We start from the raw sequence: 18,840 nt of genomic DNA, 5'->3' as shown, positions 1-18,840 counted from the left end.
AAAATTAACTCAATACTAACTCAAAATTGAAATTTACCTAATTTGTCCAAAAAGGCTGACCAAACTTTATTTGCTCTGTCCTTTTTTGTCTCCCATCTCTAATGTTATTTGTTAGCCCATTTAATAAATACTTATCAAAATAAATAAATACATACATACATACATACATACTTATCAAGGGCCTGGCATGTCCCCTTCATTATTTGTTTCTTGTCTCTAATTCCATTATGTTAATCCATTCAAGAAATATTTATTAAATACCTGTTAAGTAGTCAGATACTCTACAGAGGTGATGACAGGATAAAGCTGTGTAACAGATTTTACATTCTAGCATATGGAAGAATGAATAAATGAATGGATGAATTAATAAATAAATGTGGGGACGCCTGGGTGGCTCAGCGGTTTAGCGTCTGCCTTCGGCCTAGGGCATGATCCTGGGGTCCTGGGATGGAGTCCCACATCAGGCTCCCTGCATGAAGCCTGCTTCTCCCTCTGCCTAAATCTCTGCCTCTCTCTCTGTATCTTTCATAAACAAACAAACCTTTTAAATAAATAAATAAGTAAGTAAATAAATAAATAAATAAAATACCCTGCTATTTGTCTTGGGGAGTAGGAGTCAAGGAGTACCATTTTAATAGTAAAAGCCCAATGGTTGTTATATATGGTTTAGCCACTCAAACAGAGCTCCCAATCAGCTTTGTAGGGGAGGGAGGGGCTCCCCCCTTTAAAACAAATAGTCAAGGATCAATTGACATTTGAGCAAAGCCTCCAATATGAGAGAAAGAGACCAAAGCAGACAAACAGAAGAAACTTGGAAGGGAAAACAATGCAAGAAAAACTGTAAAAAACAAAAAACAACAAAAACCAAAAACACAAACCCAAACACAGAACAAAAACTCCCCCAAACTTATGAAGAAAAGAATGCCAGGGGGAAAAAGGACAAATTAGAAAACAAGAAAGAGCTCTTGGAAATGAAACATGACAGTCAAAATAAAATATTTACCAGAAAGATTTGAAGATAAAGGAACTCTTCCACAAAGCAGAGTAAGAGACAGTTGAAAAAGGCAGTAATAAAATTAAAATGTGGGACATTTGATGAACTGAACTCCCAGAAAGTGAACTCAGAAAGTCGAGAAGAAAGTAAAACAAAACCTTTGGTCAAGGGATCCCTGGGTGGCGCAGCGGTTTGGCGCCTGCCTTTGGCCCAGGGCGCGATCCTGGAGACCCGGGATCGAATCCCACGTCGGGCTCCCGGTGCATGGAGCCTGCTTCTCCCTCTGCCTGTGTCTCTGCCTCTCTCTCTCTCTAACTATCATAAATAAATTAAAAAAAATAATAATAATAAAAAAACCTTTGGTCAAGATGGAACCATAAGCTCTCTTCCCATTAAGAATTCCAACACAGGAAAAAAAAAAATTCCAACACAGTAAATTTTCTCCAAAATTACATCAAACAGAAAAAAGCAGGTTATATAAAGGAATCTGCTATAATCCCATTCTTAGGACACTTAGAAACATGCAAAACCATGCTATTAACTGGACTTAAAAATATACAAGAGTAGTACAAAACAAGCATGAAAAATAAATTCTAGAGGAGAGTTCAGAGATACACATGGGGCTTCAACTACATATACTTTTTTTTTTTTTAAAGGATGCAATTATATAATTACAGCAAAAGGTCAAGGTCAAGATTTGTTAGATCTAGATGTTGAGTGCACAGGTCTTTTTCTTTTTTTTTTTTTTAATTATTCTCTACACTTTTCACATGGTTAAATATTAGAGAGGAAATTTCTTCCCATCATCTGTCAGTTCTGATTAGAACAATAAGGCAGAGAGCCGATCTCGAGCAGCCTCGGCCTTGACCTCCTCGCGCCAAACAAGCGCGGGCAGCGAGAGTGGCCGCTCCAACAGTAACCTCCCACCGCGTCACCTTTCCAAGCTTTGTTACTCAGATCGACGTGCGCAAAAGGCGGGACGACGGCCGCCAATCAACCGGCTAAGGCCCGCCCCCGCCCCCCAACACCTCGGCGAGCCCACTCGGTTCAAATCCCGCCCCCCGCCCGGCGCGTACCACCCGCGGCACCTTGGGCGGGTTTCCTGGCCGCTCTGTTCATCTTGTTGGCTTCTAAAACCGGGATAATAAGAGTATTTACGCCACAGTGTCGCTGGGAGATGAAGCTGGGTGACAAAGAGCGGGTTCCTCGGTGAACCGGAAAGCAGCGCAAGGAATGGGCGTTCAAGCTCAGAGCGCTGGGACTTGAAGAGTGGGAGGCTGGGCTCCCCCGAGCGCGGCCGGCGGCGGCCTGCCCCCCCCTCGGGCGCCTCCCCGAGCAAGCCCGAGAGAGCTCGGGTTCGGGCGCCTCGGGCCCGACGGTTGGGCAACCCGGAGCCGAACCTCCCCAGGCCGCCGGGGTCCGTGCCCGCGCGCGGCTCCGCTCGTGGGGCGTCCTCAGACCCCGCAACCACGAGTCCCGCCCGGGAAGCTACTCTGGAGCCAGAGGCCCAAGGCCCCGACGGAGGCAAGCGCCCATCTTACCTGGGGCTGGGAGGGCGCCGCCGGGCTTGCCAAATCGCCGCAGAGGCGACCGCTTCTTTGAAACAGCTCGCCGGGACCCGGGCCAACAGCCACTTCCTGAGCATCTCAAGCGGCCCGCCTGAGTCGCGGGCGGGGCCTGCTCCTATTGGGCAGCAGTCCTGGACGGCGGCCAATAGCCTCTCTTCTTCTTCTCTTGGTCGCCGCTCCCTGAAAAAGCGGCTCTCTCATTGGCTGGCCCTTCGTAAACTGTCGTGTGACGGGGTCTCGGACGATTGGTAGAACCCTGCGTCAGTCACCTGGTGCCCAGCCCACAAGGAGGAAAGCGGAACCAGGGTTTCACCACTCTTTATTTGAACTTTCTGGCGGGAGAAAGTTGTAAGGATAAGATCTTTCGGGAGCCTGCGGCGTGGGACCATCGCGTTCTTGTATATCCTCTCCAGACGTTGAAGAGCTCATGCAAAACAACTGACCTACACCATGTCTTTAATCCCCAAAACCATTGCAATAAATTGCCTGCTACTATAAACTATCGTCACGTGACTTAACAGCAAACATTTTTGAGGAATCTCACTGAAAGTCGAAATCCCACTTCCAGGAAGACCTAGAAAATCTAAACCTCAGGCAGAGACTGCACATTGCCAACATTTTATTTACTCAGCTGTCAATTTTCGGTGGAATTGATGGCAGAGGAGGGCATAAATAATTGAAAGTCATGGATAATTCAATTATTTTCTCTTCTGAAACTGCCACTAAAGTCGGTATTAGCATTTTTATTTTTTTCTTCCTTTGGTGCCATCTAAGGAACCTGCTACTAAGCCCTGGCGTGTATAATATGAGGAGAAACGAAACTTTCTTTTGTACACAAACATGTATGTTATAGAATGAAAAACGTCTGCACTCATATAAATCCTGCATGTTCAGTGGAGAAAAATTAAAGGGTACAGAGAAGCAAAATAGAAAAATCGTCTCTATCCAGAGAAGTCATCAACTTAAAGTTTTGTTTAAAATCTTCATCTATCTAAATCTATTTTAGATTGGTTGGGATAGTGTTATAGGTTGGGATAGTGTTTTAATCTTAAAATATATATTGAATTGCTTCCCATGTTAATGAATGCATTAACACATCATCACATACTGAGTGATTCTTTGAAAAAAAAAGAATAAAAATAGGTAAATTATCACATGGTAAATAAATTGGACAAACAGGAAGGGCTACTTTGTGAGAAGTATACAGGATGTTTCTAAATGATTCTGATATTCATTCACCCAATGGCCATGTTTATTAGCTAGGAGAGAAACAGAATAAAGATACACGCCAGAAATTTATAGTCTTGTCTCCAACTTCCAAGAGTTATATATAGCTAGAGGGAGAAGGTGTTGGCTATGTCCCATTTTAGGGGGTGATATTCCCACTTTTATGGGTGACTATTTAAATACCAACATGTCTAATGGCTCATTTGTAAAAAGACCAAAAAAATGCACTAAGAATTACTTCATAGAAGAGGTGTTTGGATGGATGTCTTTTTCTTTTTCTCCACCAAAAGACATGACTAATGAGTTCTATACTGGATGATAATAATTAAGGCCTGAATGTAATTTCAAATGTAAAATTTGAAAGAATTATCAAAGTTAAACAAAAGATACCAAAAGAGAGTTTTAGTGGAAAACTTTATGCTCAGGCTCTGAGGAAAGTCATTAATTTTCCTCTACCATTATGAGTACCATCATTCATTCACTCATTCAGTCAGCAAATATTTGTTCAACAATTACTGTAATCCTGGCTCTGGTCTGTATAATATGGATATGGTATATAAGACAGAGAAAACCTTGACCTAGAGAACTTCTAGGGCACTTGAGTGGCTCAGTTGGTCTGACTCCTGATTTCCGCTCAGGTCATGATCACAGGGTTGTGAGATCAAGTGCTGCTCTCCGTGCTGGGCATGGATCTACTTAAGGTTCTCTCTCACCGTCTCCCTCTGCTCTCCACTCGTGTTCATGTGCTCGCTCTCTCTCTCAATAAAAGAAAAGAATTAGCATAATAAATGATGTTTGGAGATAAGAGGGTTTTTTTTTGTTGTTTGTTTGTTTGTTTGTTTGTTTGTTTTTAAAGAAAAAGGTGGGAGGGGATCCCTGGGTGGCGCAGCGGTTTGGCGCCTGCCTTTGGCCCAGGGCGCGATCCTGGAGACCCGGGATCGAATCCCACGTCGGGCTCCCGGTGCATGGAGCCTGCTTCTCTCTCTGCCTGTGTCTCTGCCTCTCTCTCTCTCTCTCTGTGTGACTATCATTAAAAAAAAAAAAAAGGTGGGAATTTCACCCCTAAAAACAGAATAAAAATACAAGCCAGAAAAACAAAACAAAAAACTCTTCTATTTTCCTAAGGAGAGGCAAATCATCAACCAATAATCAAGAATTAATTAGATAATCTCAAGTAGTAAGTATCATAAAAACAGCAAAACAGAGGGACATGAGCGGGAAGTGCTTAGGAAAGTTTTTTTTTTTTTGGAGGATCCCGCGTCTCCAGGATCACGCCCTGGGCCAAAGGCAGGCGCTAAACCGCTGCACCACCCAGGGATCCGGAAAGTTACTTTCAATTGAAGGGTCAGACAGGACTGTCTGAGGTGCTGATATTACAGCTAACATCTATCCACTTTAGAGGAACAGTTTGAGAAATGGTGCACAGTCCATAAATGACCATAATAAGAAATACAGTAAGGGGAGTGCTGTGATACATATAATAGTGCCCCAGATAATACAACTTGATAGGACTTCAGGACACCCGGGTTCTCTTTCTCCTCCCCCAACCAACAGCTTAATATCTATAAGGTGCTGCCCATTTTTGGATCTCATTGTTTTTATTTTTAAAAATATTTTATTTATTTATTTTAGAGAGGGACGAGGTGGGCAGAGGGAAAGGAAGAAAATCTCAAGAGACTCCAAGCAGAGCCTGGAGCCGGTCGGGGGCTCTATCCTGCGATCATGAGATCATGACCTGAGCCAAAACCAAGAGTCTGATACCTAACCAACTGAACTACCCAGGTACCCCTGGATATCATTTTTTTGCATAGCAAAATTAGGTAGCTGGACTCAAATGAAAACGTCTTTGTTTAAGTGCAGGAAATCTATGAAACTGCAAAATAATGCAGAGCTTCAAAACAGTTTGGGGGAAAAGAATGACACCAAATATTGACAACCAGAACAGTGTCATCCTGAAGTCCTTTTGCTGATTCCCATAGCAAAAAGATCCTAGGCTTTAATGTAAATTCTAAAACTATGTCACTTCTGGAAGAGGGGCACCTAGGTGGCTCAGGGTTTGAGCATCTGCCTTTGGTTCAGGTCGTGATCACTGGGTCTGGGGATTGAGTCCTGCATCAGGCTCCCTGCAGGGAGCCTGCTCTCCCTCTGCCTATGTCTCTGCCTCTCTCTGTGTGTCTCTCATGAATAAATAAATAAAATTTAAAAAGAAAAAGACTTCTGGAAGAGAGCAGGAGAAAATCTTCATGACCTTAGGTTAGGCAAAAACTCTACTCTTCAAAAGGCATTGTTAAGAAAATGAAAAGACGAACTGCGTACAGGTGGAAAATATTTGCAAATTATTTATCTGAAAGAGGGCTTGTATCCACAATACACAGAGAACTCTCAAAACTCAATAGCGAAACAAAACAACCAGATTTAAATATGGGCAAAAGGTTTGAACAGACACGTCACCAAAGAAGAGGTATAGATAACAAATTAAATGAAAGGCTACTTGACATTATTATTAAATCATTAAGGAGATGCAGACTAAAGGCTCAGTGAGATACCACTCATCATGTGCTTATTAGAATTGCCAAAATTATAAAGCCTGGCCATACCAAATGATGGCAAGGATATAGAGGACTAGAACTCTTCTATACTCCCAGTGGAATGGAAAATGGCACAACCATTTTGCAAAAACAGTTTGACAGTTTCTTTAAATGTACACCTACCATATGATCCAGCTATTTTTCCTAGTTATTTACCCAAGAGAAATTATTATTATTATTATTATTTTGCTAAAGATTTTATTATTTATTCATGAGAGACACACACACAGAAAGAAGGCAGAAACACAGGCATAGGGAAAAGCAGGCTCCATGCAGGGAGCCTGACATGGGACTCGATCCCCAGTCTCCAGGATCACACCCTGGGCTGGAGGCAGCACTACACGGCTGAGCTACAGCGGCTGCCCTACCCAAGAGAAATTAAAGCATATGTTCAAATAAAGACACCTGAAAGTTCATAGCAGCCTTATTTGTAAATGCCAAAAATGATAAACAACTCAACTTTTCATCAACAGGTGAAAAATAAATTATGTTAAATCCATACATTGCAAACATTTTCAACAGTCAAAAGGAATGAATTATCAAGACATGCAACTACAGGGATGAATCTCAAAATAATTATATTGAGTAAAAGAAAGCAAACTTTTGTACACCATATGATTTAATTTATATAGAACTTTAAAATGTATACTAATCTATAGTGAAAGAAAGCAGATCAGTGGTTGCCTGGTGGGGGGAGTGGAAGGCAGTGATTTTAAAGGAGCATGAGGACACTTTGGGATTTGATGGGTATATTTGTTATGTTGGTTGTGCTGGTATAAAGATACATCAAAACTTACCAAATTGTACACATTAAGTATTATTGTTTGTGTGACAATAATACCTCAAAAATGCTGTTAAAAATCAGAATTGTGGGGCAGGAGTGGGTTGTATGGGCATAATGGAATTTTCTGGCATGATAACGTTTATTATCTTGATGGAGTTTGGATTACTCGTTTGTGTATACATTTGGCAAAACTCATCAAGTGATATATTTAAGATTTGTGCATTTCACAACATGGAAAATTTAGCTGCCCACCCTCCCCCACAAAACCCCATAAACAATCATTGAACCCCAGTTCATGAAAGAAATGCTGAAGTGTTTAGAAACAAAGTGTACTGATATTTGATATTTTCTTTTAAATGCATGAAAATTAGAATGGATTAGGGACTCCTGGGTGGCTCAGTTGGTTAAGTGTCCAACTCTTGGTTTCAGCTCAGATCATGATCTCAGGGTTGTGAGATCTAGCCCCGTGACTGGCTCCATACCAGGTTTGGAGCCTGGTTAAGATTCTCTTCCTCTCCCTCCTCCTGTCCCTCTGGTTCCCCTACTCTTGCTTAGTATGTGCGCATGCACTCTCTCTCTCTCTCTCAAAAAAAAAAAAGTATACAAAGAGGCTTGGGTATTTGGGTAAGTATGCGCTAAATATAGTACATTGCCAGGTGTAGAGTTTAGGTGAGGGGTTTACTGGTGTTCAGAATATAATTCTACTGACTTTTCAGTGCATTTGAAATTTTTCAAGAAATAATGTTAGAGAAAAAATTAGGTACAGGGCCTTAGAAGATACCCTGTGCAAGAGTAGGACGCTGAAGATTAAGTTCCATTAGTTGTGCAGTGACTCCCCCTCGGCCTGTGGGTCTGCCAGAGTATAAATAATAAATCTACAACAAAGACTTTTGTTGCACTCCTACAGCAAAGACAACAAAGGATTTTAAAGATAAAAATAGTAGTACCTGATTAGCTCTCGAAAAGAATACTTGTTAAAAAAAAGTAGTCTCCTGGGCAGCCGCGGTGGTGCAGCGGTTTAGCGCCGCCTTCAGCCCAGGGCGTGATCCTGGAGACCCGGCATCAAGTCCCAGGTCGGGCTCCCTGCATGGAGCCTGCTTCTCCCTCTGCCTGTGTCTCTGCCTCTCTCTCTTTCTCTCTCTATGTGTGTCTCTCATGTATAAATAAATAAAATCTGAAAGAAGAAAGAAAGAAGAAAGAAAGAAAGAAAGAAAGAAAGAAAGAAAGAAAGAAAGAAAGAAAGAAAGAAGAAAGAAAGAAAGAGAAAGAAAGAAAGAAAGAAAGAAAGAAAGAAAGAAAGAAAGAGAAAGAAAGAAAGAAAGAAAGAGAAAGAAAGAAAGAAAGAAAGGAAGGAAGGAAGGAAGGAAGAAAGAAAGAAAGAAAGAAAGAAGAAAGAAAGAAAGAAAAGTAGGCTCCAGGGCCACCTCGGTGGCTCAGCGGTTGAGCTTCTGCCTTTGGCTCAGGACATGATCCCGGGATCTAGGATTGAGTCCTATATTGGACTCCTTGCATGGAGCTTGCTTCTCCCTCTGCCTAGGTCTCTGCCATTCTCTCTCTCTCTTTTTCTATGTCTCTCATGGATAAATAAATAAAATCTTTTTTAAAAATTAAAAAAAAAAGTAGGCTCCATGCCCAGCCTGGAGCCCAACAGAGGACTTGAACTCATGTCCCTGAGATCAAGAACTGAGCTAAGATCCAGTTTTAGATGCTTAACTGACTGAGCCACGCAGACATCCCCAAAATGATAATTTTAGGTGTTTGACTTGTCATATTTTTCTTCATGTTTTTATTTATAGAAAAAATATGTTCTGGATTTTTAAAAGATCAAGAATAAGTAAAAAGTTAAAAAAAATAGAAATAAGCCATTTATTCCCCAGAGATGATTACTAGAATATAAGCTCCAAATGTGTTTTGTCTGTTGTTTCTTCAGTGATTGGAACAATGCCCAGCACATTTGCTGTTGAAAGAGTTGGGATGAGTCCTGGAAAAAAAAAAAAAAAAGCAACATGTAGAGGTGTTAGTGTACCCTACGTAAAGCATATCCCATGAGCAAAGGTGTAAAAATTCAGAACAAATGGGCCACGTGCAGGAGGCACAGGAGATACATCTGAGTCTGGTAGAGCTTAAAATCTGAAATCTCATAGGCCGGCATATTGTGTTTGTCCTCTTCAGCATTAAAATAATTCTTAGATGCCAATCTTTTAAAAATATGAACAATTTACAGGAAAATATGAATTTTCAGCTTTTTTGGGGGCAAAATAGAAAGCTTTGAAAACACTGGAATCCCATTCCTATGTAATAAAAATAGGCTGGAGTAGATTGGAGGCTGTCCTTCTTCATAAAGTTCATCTGTTCACTGAAGCCCCTTCAGGCTCAACTCACTCATTTAGATTCCTCCCTAGACCCTTTAGGCAACCAGTTTGCAGTCTCTGGTAGCAGAGCTCTTTGACATGATAGTGGAAATTAGGTTCGGGTCAGAGATACAAGGCCAAATGTATCCAGATGTGTTTGGCACCCATTTCTATGGGCAAGAAGAAAGATTGAACAATGTTTGCTCAGTTACTACCCTGTGTAATGCACCTAAATGCACCTAAAAACAGTGGTTTAAGACAACAATTCACTTAGCTCATGATTTTGAATGTGGGCAATTTGAGCTGGTTTGGCTGTGTGGTTCTTCTGGTCTCAACTGGACTTGCTCATGTGAAAGCTGCTGGTCTGGCCAGTCTCATGACCTCAGCTGCATCAGGCTGTCTCTCTCTATGTGGTCTCTCATCTTCCAGCATACTAGCCCAGTTTGTTCATGGCTGCTCAGGATTCCAAGAGGACTGGAAGCTTGTGAGGCCTTCTGAAGGGCTAGGCTTAGAACTGGCATATTGTCATTTCTTCTACATTCTATTGGCCAAAGCAAGTCACATTGCCAGCCCAGATTCCAATGATGAGGCTGTTGACCCCACTTCCTGATAGGAAAGTCACATTGCCAAGTGGTGTGGATATGTTTTGTAAAATATCTATCACGGTTACTAACAGAAATGTATTTTTGACCCTATCCTTTGGAGTGGGATGGACTCTGCATGACTGGAATTGTTTTCTGTTTGTAAAAAGGAAATGCTGCCTCTCTGCACCCACAAATAACTCCATGCCAAAGGATATGAGACAGAAGGACGCCCAGCTCATGCCTCCAGGGACACTCCTTAGTTTCCTTAGTTTCCCTTTCAATATATAGCTTTGTAAAAGATCATTTCTTTAAGATTTCTGTGAATGAATAAACAGAAAGTTAGACAGTAGCAGGGAGCTGAGAGCCCAGCTAAAAACACAAAGACATTTCTACACTGCACAATAATGTAGAAACTGCATTCCCCTTGGTCTGACTGGAGCCTAAACCACCATCTGCACTCATCAGGTTCCTTCTTACTTGGTCAACTTTTAAAATACAACTAACTTGTGGGAGGGGTAAACTCACATGTTGGAGCCTGGAAGAGTAAGGAAGAAGACAAAGGAGAGTCAGCTACGTAGTAGAAAATGTTGTCAGCTTCTTGTCCATCCTAAAGGCTAATTCTTTTTTTTTTTTTTAAGATTTCATTTATTTATTCAAGAAACAGATAGAGAGAGGCAGAGACACAGGCAGAGGGAGAAGCAGGCTCCATGGAGGAAACCTGATGTGGGACCCGATCCTGGAGACCCGGGATCACGCCCTGGGCTGAAGACGGCGCTAAACCGCTGAGCCACCAGGCTTCCCCTAAAGGCTAATTCTTTGGGAAGCACCAATGAGTCTGCTCTTCTGCTCTGTGGCAAAGAGGAGGTTCCTGATAGAAGCCAGGCCATGATTTTGATTTTTCATTCCAAAAAGTAGGGATGGGAGAAGGCTGAGGAATGAGCTACCGTCTGTTAGAATGATTCCCAGTGGACCACCCACCTATCAGAAGGCCTTGAAAGACAGTTGTCATGTCAGAGACTTCTGTAGATAGTGATGACGTCCTTGGAGAGCTGCCTCAAAAGGCTAGATACTGTTTCTTTATCTCCTTCCTCAAGTCATTCCATCTGCAATAATCAGTATTCTCCACCTCTAGGTCTGTAACTTGAGATACTATCACATGTGTGCCCCAGAATGTATACACAATAATGTTTTTTTTTTTTTAAAATATTTTGTTTATTTATTCATGAGAGACCAGAGAGAGAAAGAGGCAGAGAGAGAAGCAGGCTATGCAGGGAGCCTGATGTGGGACTCGATCTGGGGTCTCCAGGATCACGCCCTGGGCTGAAGGCAGCACTAAACCGCTGAGCCACCCAGGCTGCCCCACAATAATGTTTAAAGGGGTGTGGTTCCTAAGAACAAAGTACTGAGACAACTAACATGTTCATCAGTGGTGGGATAGGTAAGTCATAAGTTTGGTCATTTAATGGTTTACTACAGAGCAGTGAAAATGAATGAATTAAAACTAGCACATTAGCAAGGATGAATGTTGAATCATAATGGTTAGCAAATGAAGCAAGTTCTAGATGATTATAATATGATATCATTTATCAAAAGTCCTCATATGTGAGAAACCAAATAGTGTAATATATCTAGGTTGTAAAACTATAAATAAATTTTTTACAACCAAAGTTAGGACAGCAATTACCTTTGGAGGAAAGGAGAGCGTTGTGAAAGGCAAGGAACACATAGGTGGTTTCTGAGTTAATGGCAATTTTATTTCTATTCCTTAACCAATGAATGGATGAGTGATATTCCTTTACTTGGATTTTTTATTTTATATATATATTTTTAAGATTTTATTCATTTATTTGACAGAGAGAGAGAGAGCATGAGCACAAGCAGGGGGATTGGCAGAGGGAGAGGGAGACGCAGACTCTCAGCTAAGCAGGGAGCCCGATGGGGAGCCCCGATCCCAGGACCATGGGATCATGACCTGAGGCAAAGGCAGACACTAACTGACTGAGCCACCCAAATACCCCTTACTTGGATTTTTAAAAAAAGAAACTTCACATATACATTTTATACACTGCTGCAGTATGATATATATCACTATAAAGATAAGGAAAACATATTCTGTGCCTTTGAATTCTGTAGTAACTTTAATGGAAACACTTCCGCAATCCAGGAATGCTCTTTTGTGTCTGGAGCTTTGTGGAAAGCCTGAGAGATGTGGATCTAGTGGGAGAAGGAGACTGTCCTAGGGAGATGGATGGTGTAAGGGAACTAAGGATAAGCAGCTAATAACATGGTGAGATGAAAGTCTGAGTAGGGGAAATTATCCAAGGTTCTGGAAGGAAGGAAGGAAGGAAGGAAGGAAGGAAGGAAGGAAGGAAGGAAGGAAGAGGAGGGGAGGGGAGGGGAGGAAGAAAGACAAAGGGGGAGGGAGGGAAGGAATATATATATATACATATATATACTGACTTTCCAACCTACTTTGGACTAAACAATGACCTTAGGGTAGGGTTTCTAAACTCCTATACTAATGATATTTGGGCTGGATAATTTGTTGTAGGGGGGCTCTCCTATGCCTTGTAGGATGTTGAGTAGCATCTGTCTACTAGATGGCAGTAGCATGCTCAACCCTACCCTACCTCCTCTAAATTGTGAAAATAAAAAATGTCTCTAGACATTACCAAATGTCCCAAGAAGCAAAACCACCCCTGGTTGCAAACTTCAAAGGAAATCTTTCACAAATGTGAAATAACACCTGTGCCTCCTGCTCTTTAGACCAGAAAATTGCCCCCCACCGCATTTAACAGAGGGCTGCCTGGAGGACTCATATGCCCAGTAATCATCAGTAATCCCCTGTAACTGTGAAGGGCAGTTATCAACCAGTGGCTTCTGGTGCCAGTCCACTGACACCAGGTGGCAAAATCTTAGAATCACAGCCTGGCATGAAAACAATAGCATGGGAGGCTTACAAAGTTGTTCTGGCACTGACAGATCTCTCTGGATGGTGATGGCTGGCATCAGAACTAGAGACTTTAAGTATTGAAGAAATAAGAGCTTCCAGTGACCCCCCTCAACCAGCCCAGGCAGTTGCCCACATTGAAGAACAAAGCTCCCAGGACAGCACTGATGGGAATTTCTAGTCTACTAGAAGGGGAACCCAAAGCCAGCACCATCTGAACCAGCCTTCATACTTGTTACCTTCAAACAGGATCTTCTCAGTGATGATTTCCCAGGGAACGATTTCAAAGTCGAAAGAAAACTAAGAAACTGAACAACCATGACCAATTTCCCTTTTTCCATGCTCTTCTATTTCCAGAAAACTCTGAATTTTCTGATCACCAACCAATTCCATTCAACAGAGTTGAGTTATGGTGGTCCTCAGAGGTGGGGTTTGACTTGGGTTTTCCTGCCCTGTTCACCTGAATCAGAATCTTCACAAGTGCACGGACATACCTGTAGATTTCAGCTTTTATGACATTTTTATTATACACATTTTCCAGTATCTGAGGTGAGAAGTATGCTGCAGAATTGACTCTATTTGCTTTTTTTTCCTCTTAATTTCTCAACTGATGGAAGTCTGTGATTTGCTCAACTGAAATCCTACAAGCTAGATAGAGCAGGGACTTGCAGAAACAGCACCATCTTGGGTGGGGGATAGAAAGCAGGAGTTTGGTGCTACACATGGTTATCAAGGAACACTCTTTTATCTATGGGGTGTATTGCCAGTGGTGTTTACTGTCTGTGTGGCCACTCTAGTGGCTGGAATTATGAATTTTACTTATTATAGTATAGCAGCCACGAGGAACACAAAGAGGTTTCTTCTCTAGCGAAATGGGGCCATGTGGATTGGTTAAGATAGTGGCTATAAAGCACCCATAAGACTTGATGAGTTGTCGTTGTTCTAGTATGACTATATTAGATCCAGGGCTTCCTCAGATGAGGACTCAACTCCATTAAGTGAGGGTGACCAGGGGTACAGAGAGCCACTATGTGGGTTGCCTTCTCTCAGAAGCAAATGAAACAATGACAGAGGGCATCTCCTCATCCCCTCTGTTCTATCTGACCCTACAGGACAGCCAGCCTGTTCCTTTGGATGTTATCTGACAACTATGAGTTACCCTGTTGACCCTTCTTGGCCAACACCATGATTTTCAAAAAGCCACAGCACAACTAATGTTCTTTTTGGTTATTAGCAGCACCAGTCAGAGGGCTGCCAGCCCCAAAATCAGCCAGGAAGAAAGGAAGGAAGGAAGGAAGGAAGGAAGGAAGGAAGGAAGGCAGGCATGGTCCCAGGAAAAGGAGTAGGCACTTAGATGGCTCATCCACCTTTCATTCACACATTTACTAAGCACTGACATCCTCTGACATCTATAAACTATAAACATCTAGTATTGTGCTAGATATCAGAGATGAAGGGCTGAGTAGCACATGTTCCAGGGTGGTGAGGACAAAGCTGGTGGTGTAGACACTGTGGTGTAGACACGGTGGTGTAGTGGTGTAGACACGCTGTTTTGAAATCACTTCTATCACACTGGTAGACACGGTGTTTTGAAATCACTTCTATCACACTGGCAAGGGACAAAGGCATTTAAAAGTCAGGAAAGAGGGCAGCCCAGGTGGCTCAGCAGTTTAGTGCCGCCTTCAGCCTGGGATGATCCTGGAGACCCGGGATCGAGTCCCACGTCAGGCTCCCTGCAAGGAGCCTGCTTCTCCCTCTGCCTGTGTCTCTGCCTCTCTCTCTCTCTCTCTCTCTCTCTCTCTCTCTCTGTCTCTCATGAATAAATAAATAAAATCTTTGAAAAAAAGTCAGGAAAGACCTGCCTTGTGTTATTTAAGGGCTGTCCCTGACACTCATAAGGCTAGAAGAAAACAAGCCATCTGTGGATGACAAAGAAAATATTCTCTTAGCATTTGGGAATTGTAGACATCAGGTTAACAAAACCTATTCTTCTTCTGTATGAGGATCTCACCTTCAAGTAATTTTTAAGCTCCATCCTCCTGGGAACCTGATAAAGATGATGGTTATCTATGCTCCCAAGTAATATTACTGATGAGGAAAAAAGATCACTGATTGGTAAATTGCTTATGAATGGGGGAGTGGGGGTGGAGGGTATGGGAACTATAAAGAAATGATAGGGATGCTGGGTACTTTGGCAACTCTTATTATGACACACACCTTGTGGGGACACCTGAAGCTATGCCCACAGAGTTGTTCTAAGAGAATATTGACTCCTGTGGGTCAGATGTCTTCTAGGCCTGTATGGCCCCACACCCACCTGAGGGGAGCCTCTTTCTGCAGTACCTGGGGCAAGAGCAAAGAGAATATCTCCTGGATGACAGTGGGGACAGCTGTAGGGACCCCCACAGGAGAGAGGGATGTGCTGGCAAGCTGTGTATCCTGCATGATGCCCTTCTATGTGACCCTGCATGCCAAATGTGGTTTATGGTAGTCCCGTGAGTCTGTATGCCTAAGAAGATCCACTGGAGGGTGTTGCAGGGACACAGAAGTGTCCAGACATTTCAGTGGAAATGACTCTTAGCCCATCCCTGCTAGGTAGGTAGTGTGGGAAGAACTGCCATCAGAACAGCAGGCAGGATTGAGTCTGTCCTGTGGTGAGCACATGGAAAGCTGTCCAGGCAGGTGTAGAGGTGAGCCCAGTTCTAAGGTGAAGGCAGTGAAACAAACAGGCACAGCCTTTCTGGGAAATGTGCATCCTTCTCCCAGCATTAGTCACACACATCAAAGTCGAAGAGTCCCCTGGAAGGCCACACTCACCTTCATTTTGTAGCCACCAGTTACCAGCAGGCTCAAGCTCCTGATGTTGCTATGCTGTTCTGCAGGTGTTTCCAAATGGTGCAATCTGACACAATGAAAGGCAAGGAGCATCAGTGACCTCTGCACAGACTTTCTTGGGGGGCTTGACAGTCATTACAGGATAACAAGGTTGGGTAGCATCATGCCTTCCTCTTGGTAACTATCCATGGATTGATGGGGAAAGCAGGTTGCAGCAACAAGATTGGACAGTTATGTGCATGATATTCAGCAGACCTAAGATGCGACTTAAGTGTCCATTGGACAAGTGGTGACCCTTGTGAAGTGTGTGCGACCTGATACTAGAGGTCACTTTAGGCAGGGCAGGATGAAGGTGCCTGTCTGGGGCTCTGCCTGGGAAGCACTGGACAGATCAAAGAGTTCTAAAGCACAGCTGGACAGTTGGAACATGCCTACAAGCCTTCTAGTTGAAACAGAATGTGAATCTGAGGTTTCCATCAACTTGGTAGGTGGTAAGCGCTTTGAATTAATGGTGATCCTGCATCCCAATTTGTGGGACTTAGGCTGGGTTCTCCCAGAAGCAGATCATGAGCCAAGGTTTTGGGTACAAGTGATTTATCAAGAAGGTATTCCATTCCCAGGGGAAACTGGCAAAGGAGTCAGGGATGCAGCACAGAGGAGGAGAAAATATTAAGCGGTGTAATTTCAGGTGAAGTTCTAGCCTCAGCCTAATCCACTAGGGACTTCTGGGGGATAATTACCCCTCAGGGCTTGTTTCTGCATGAAGCAGAGGAGCTGGACTTATGTACTTACACCAGATGTTCAATGGCCATGGGCTGAAGGCGAGGGGGCCTGGGACAGCGACAGACGAATATGAAATTATGAACATAAAATCCATTAAGGCAAAGGGTCTTCAGTGCTCTTGGATATTCCTCTGTAGATGGCAGCCTTCAGCTAGCAGCAAAGCATGCAGTTTGGGGGTTGAGCATGCAGAGCTAGCGGAGAGGCTCCCTGGATGGGGTACTAACAGTGTCTCTTGCAGTCCAAAATTACTTCTATTTTATAAGAATATTTGTTTATTGGGCAGCCTGGGTGGCTCAGTGGTTTAGCACCTGCCTTCAGCCCAGGGCATGATCCTGGAGACCCGGGATCAAGTCCCAAGTCGGGCTCCCAGCATGGAGCCTGCTTCTCCCTCTGCCTGTGTCTCTGACTCTCTCTCTCTCTCTTTCAAGAATAAATAAATAAAATCTTTAAAATATATTTGTTATTTATTTCAGAGAGACAATATGAGTGGGGAGAGGGGCAGAGGGAGAGTATCTCAAGCAGCCTCCATACCCAGTGTGGAGCCTGATGCAGTGCTTGATCCCATGACTCTGAGATCACGACCTGAGCTGAAACCAAGAGTCAACCCACTGAGCAACCCAGGTGCCCTGAAAATTACTTCCCATAAAACCTATTAGTGCAAAACAAACAAACAAACAAACAAACAAACACATACTAGTGTAGAGAGTCAAGAAGAATAAACTTTATTTCAGTAAATAGCCAAGACAGTATTGTCAAACATATGGGATAAGTGGCAAGTAAGATGAGATACTGAGAGAAAATTGTTCTCCCTTCAATTTATTCTAGTCTCTCTTTCAAGGAGAAAGTCTCAGTTTGGTGTCAGGTGTCTTTAAAACCTCTTTAAATCTGCTAATATTTCCTTTGCACAAAGACAATGTGGGTCTGAACTATTGGGCAGGCAGCATCATCCAGCCAGAATTTAATAACATGGTTTTGGTTTCATTTGTGGCCACTTATTCTGTTTTCCAAATTATAGTAGTAATAGAAAATACCATTTTCTTTTACTTTATTTAGGTTTTTAAAAAGTGAGATCATTTTTTTTTTTTTAAGTCTGGCAACCTTGCCTGTGGGGCCCACTGTGGGCATTAAATAGTTAACTGCCTCAGTTACCCATGGGGCTGTTTTGTTATGCTTATTACTTTCATAGTCTTTTTTTAAAAAAAGATTTTATTTATTTATTCATGAGACACACACACACACAGAGGAAGAGACACAGACAGGCAGAGGGAGAAGCAGGCTCCCTGCAAGGAGCCCGATGTGGGACTTGATCCTGGATCCCAGGATCATGCCCTGAGCCCAAGGCAGACACTCAATTGCTGAGCCATCCAGGCATCCCCAAAGTGAGCTCATTTAAAGAAAAATATTCATCATCATACTGGCACTATGGTGGATATGTTAAAATCCATGTAAGTGGTCTATGTGTGACTGGCCTTTTGGGATCCTTGGGCTAGAGGCACCATAGAATATGCATGTGAGAGTAGGTCAAGTTGCCAGATAAAATACAGGTCATCCAGTTGATTTGGAAGTTTGGATAATCATTAAATTTTTTTTTTTACTAAAAAAATTATGTATTATCTGAAACTGTGTATATCTGAAATTTTAGCAAAAGTATGTCTCATGTAATATTTGGGACATAGTTATACTAAAAAATTATTCATTGCTTCTTTGGAATTCAAATTTAACTGGGTATCTTGTATTTTTATTTGTTAAATCTGGCAACCTTTTTTTTAAATTTATTTTTAATTTATTTTTTATTTTTTATTTTTTTTATGATAGGCACACAGTGAGAGAGAGAGGCAGAGACATAGGCAGAGGGAGAAGCAGGCTCCATGCACTGGGAGCCCAACATGGGATTCGATCCCAGGTCCCCAGGATCGCGCCCTGGGCCAAAGGCAGGCGCCAAACCATTGCGCCAACCAGGGATCCCAAATCTGGCAACCTTAAGAGCAAGCCCTAACTCCACAAGAACAGCCACAGACATTAAATTCCACCCTCAATTCTGTGAGCTGGTGCTCCCTGGGTTAAGCCTCCTTTTCCCTCCTGCCTAAGGGGTCATAATCAGAATAAGTAATCAAAACCACTTATGGAAAGGGAGGCAACATCATCTCTAGGATTATCGGTAGGGGAGACAGACTTA

At 42.7% G+C, this 18,840-nt stretch overlaps 2 protein-coding genes across 4 annotated transcripts in view; both read right to left on the bottom strand.

Annotated features, from left to right (window-relative positions):
- RFWD3 (ring finger and WD repeat domain 3) overlaps positions 1-2,691 on the bottom strand; it is a 40,226-nt gene extending 37,535 nt beyond the window's left edge. Inside the window, exon 1 of one of the 3 annotated variants that reach the window (XR_005360098.1) lies at positions 2,083-2,323. Coding sequence is in view for 1 of the 3 variants with exons in the window: in XM_038538333.1 (XP_038394261.1) it covers positions 2,083-2,113 (31 nt within the window). In the remaining 2 variants the exon portion in view is untranslated. Of the gene's footprint in view, positions 1-2,082; positions 2,324-2,535 lie in introns of those variants that run through there. The other 2 variants (XM_038538334.1, XM_038538333.1) reach the window with 2 other exon arrangements.
- A 6,365-nt stretch (positions 2,692-9,056) lies between these two features.
- FA2H (fatty acid 2-hydroxylase) overlaps positions 9,057-18,840 on the bottom strand; it is a 76,029-nt gene continuing 66,245 nt past the window's right edge. The window contains exons 7-8 of the mRNA XM_038538332.1: positions 15,864-15,948; positions 9,057-9,142 (exon numbers count right to left, since the gene is read on the bottom strand). Of these exons, the coding sequence (XP_038394260.1) occupies positions 15,896-15,948 (53 nt within the window). The 3' untranslated portion in view covers positions 9,057-9,142; positions 15,864-15,895. The remainder of the gene's footprint in view (positions 9,143-15,863; positions 15,949-18,840) is intronic.

Source organism: Canis lupus, chromosome 5 (assembly GCF_011100685.1).
Source record: "Canis lupus familiaris isolate Mischka breed German Shepherd chromosome 5, alternate assembly UU_Cfam_GSD_1.0, whole genome shotgun sequence".
NCBI classification, from domain to species: domain Eukaryota; kingdom Metazoa; phylum Chordata; class Mammalia; order Carnivora; family Canidae; genus Canis; species Canis lupus.
This window is presented reverse-complemented; position numbering and strand designations above follow the sequence as displayed.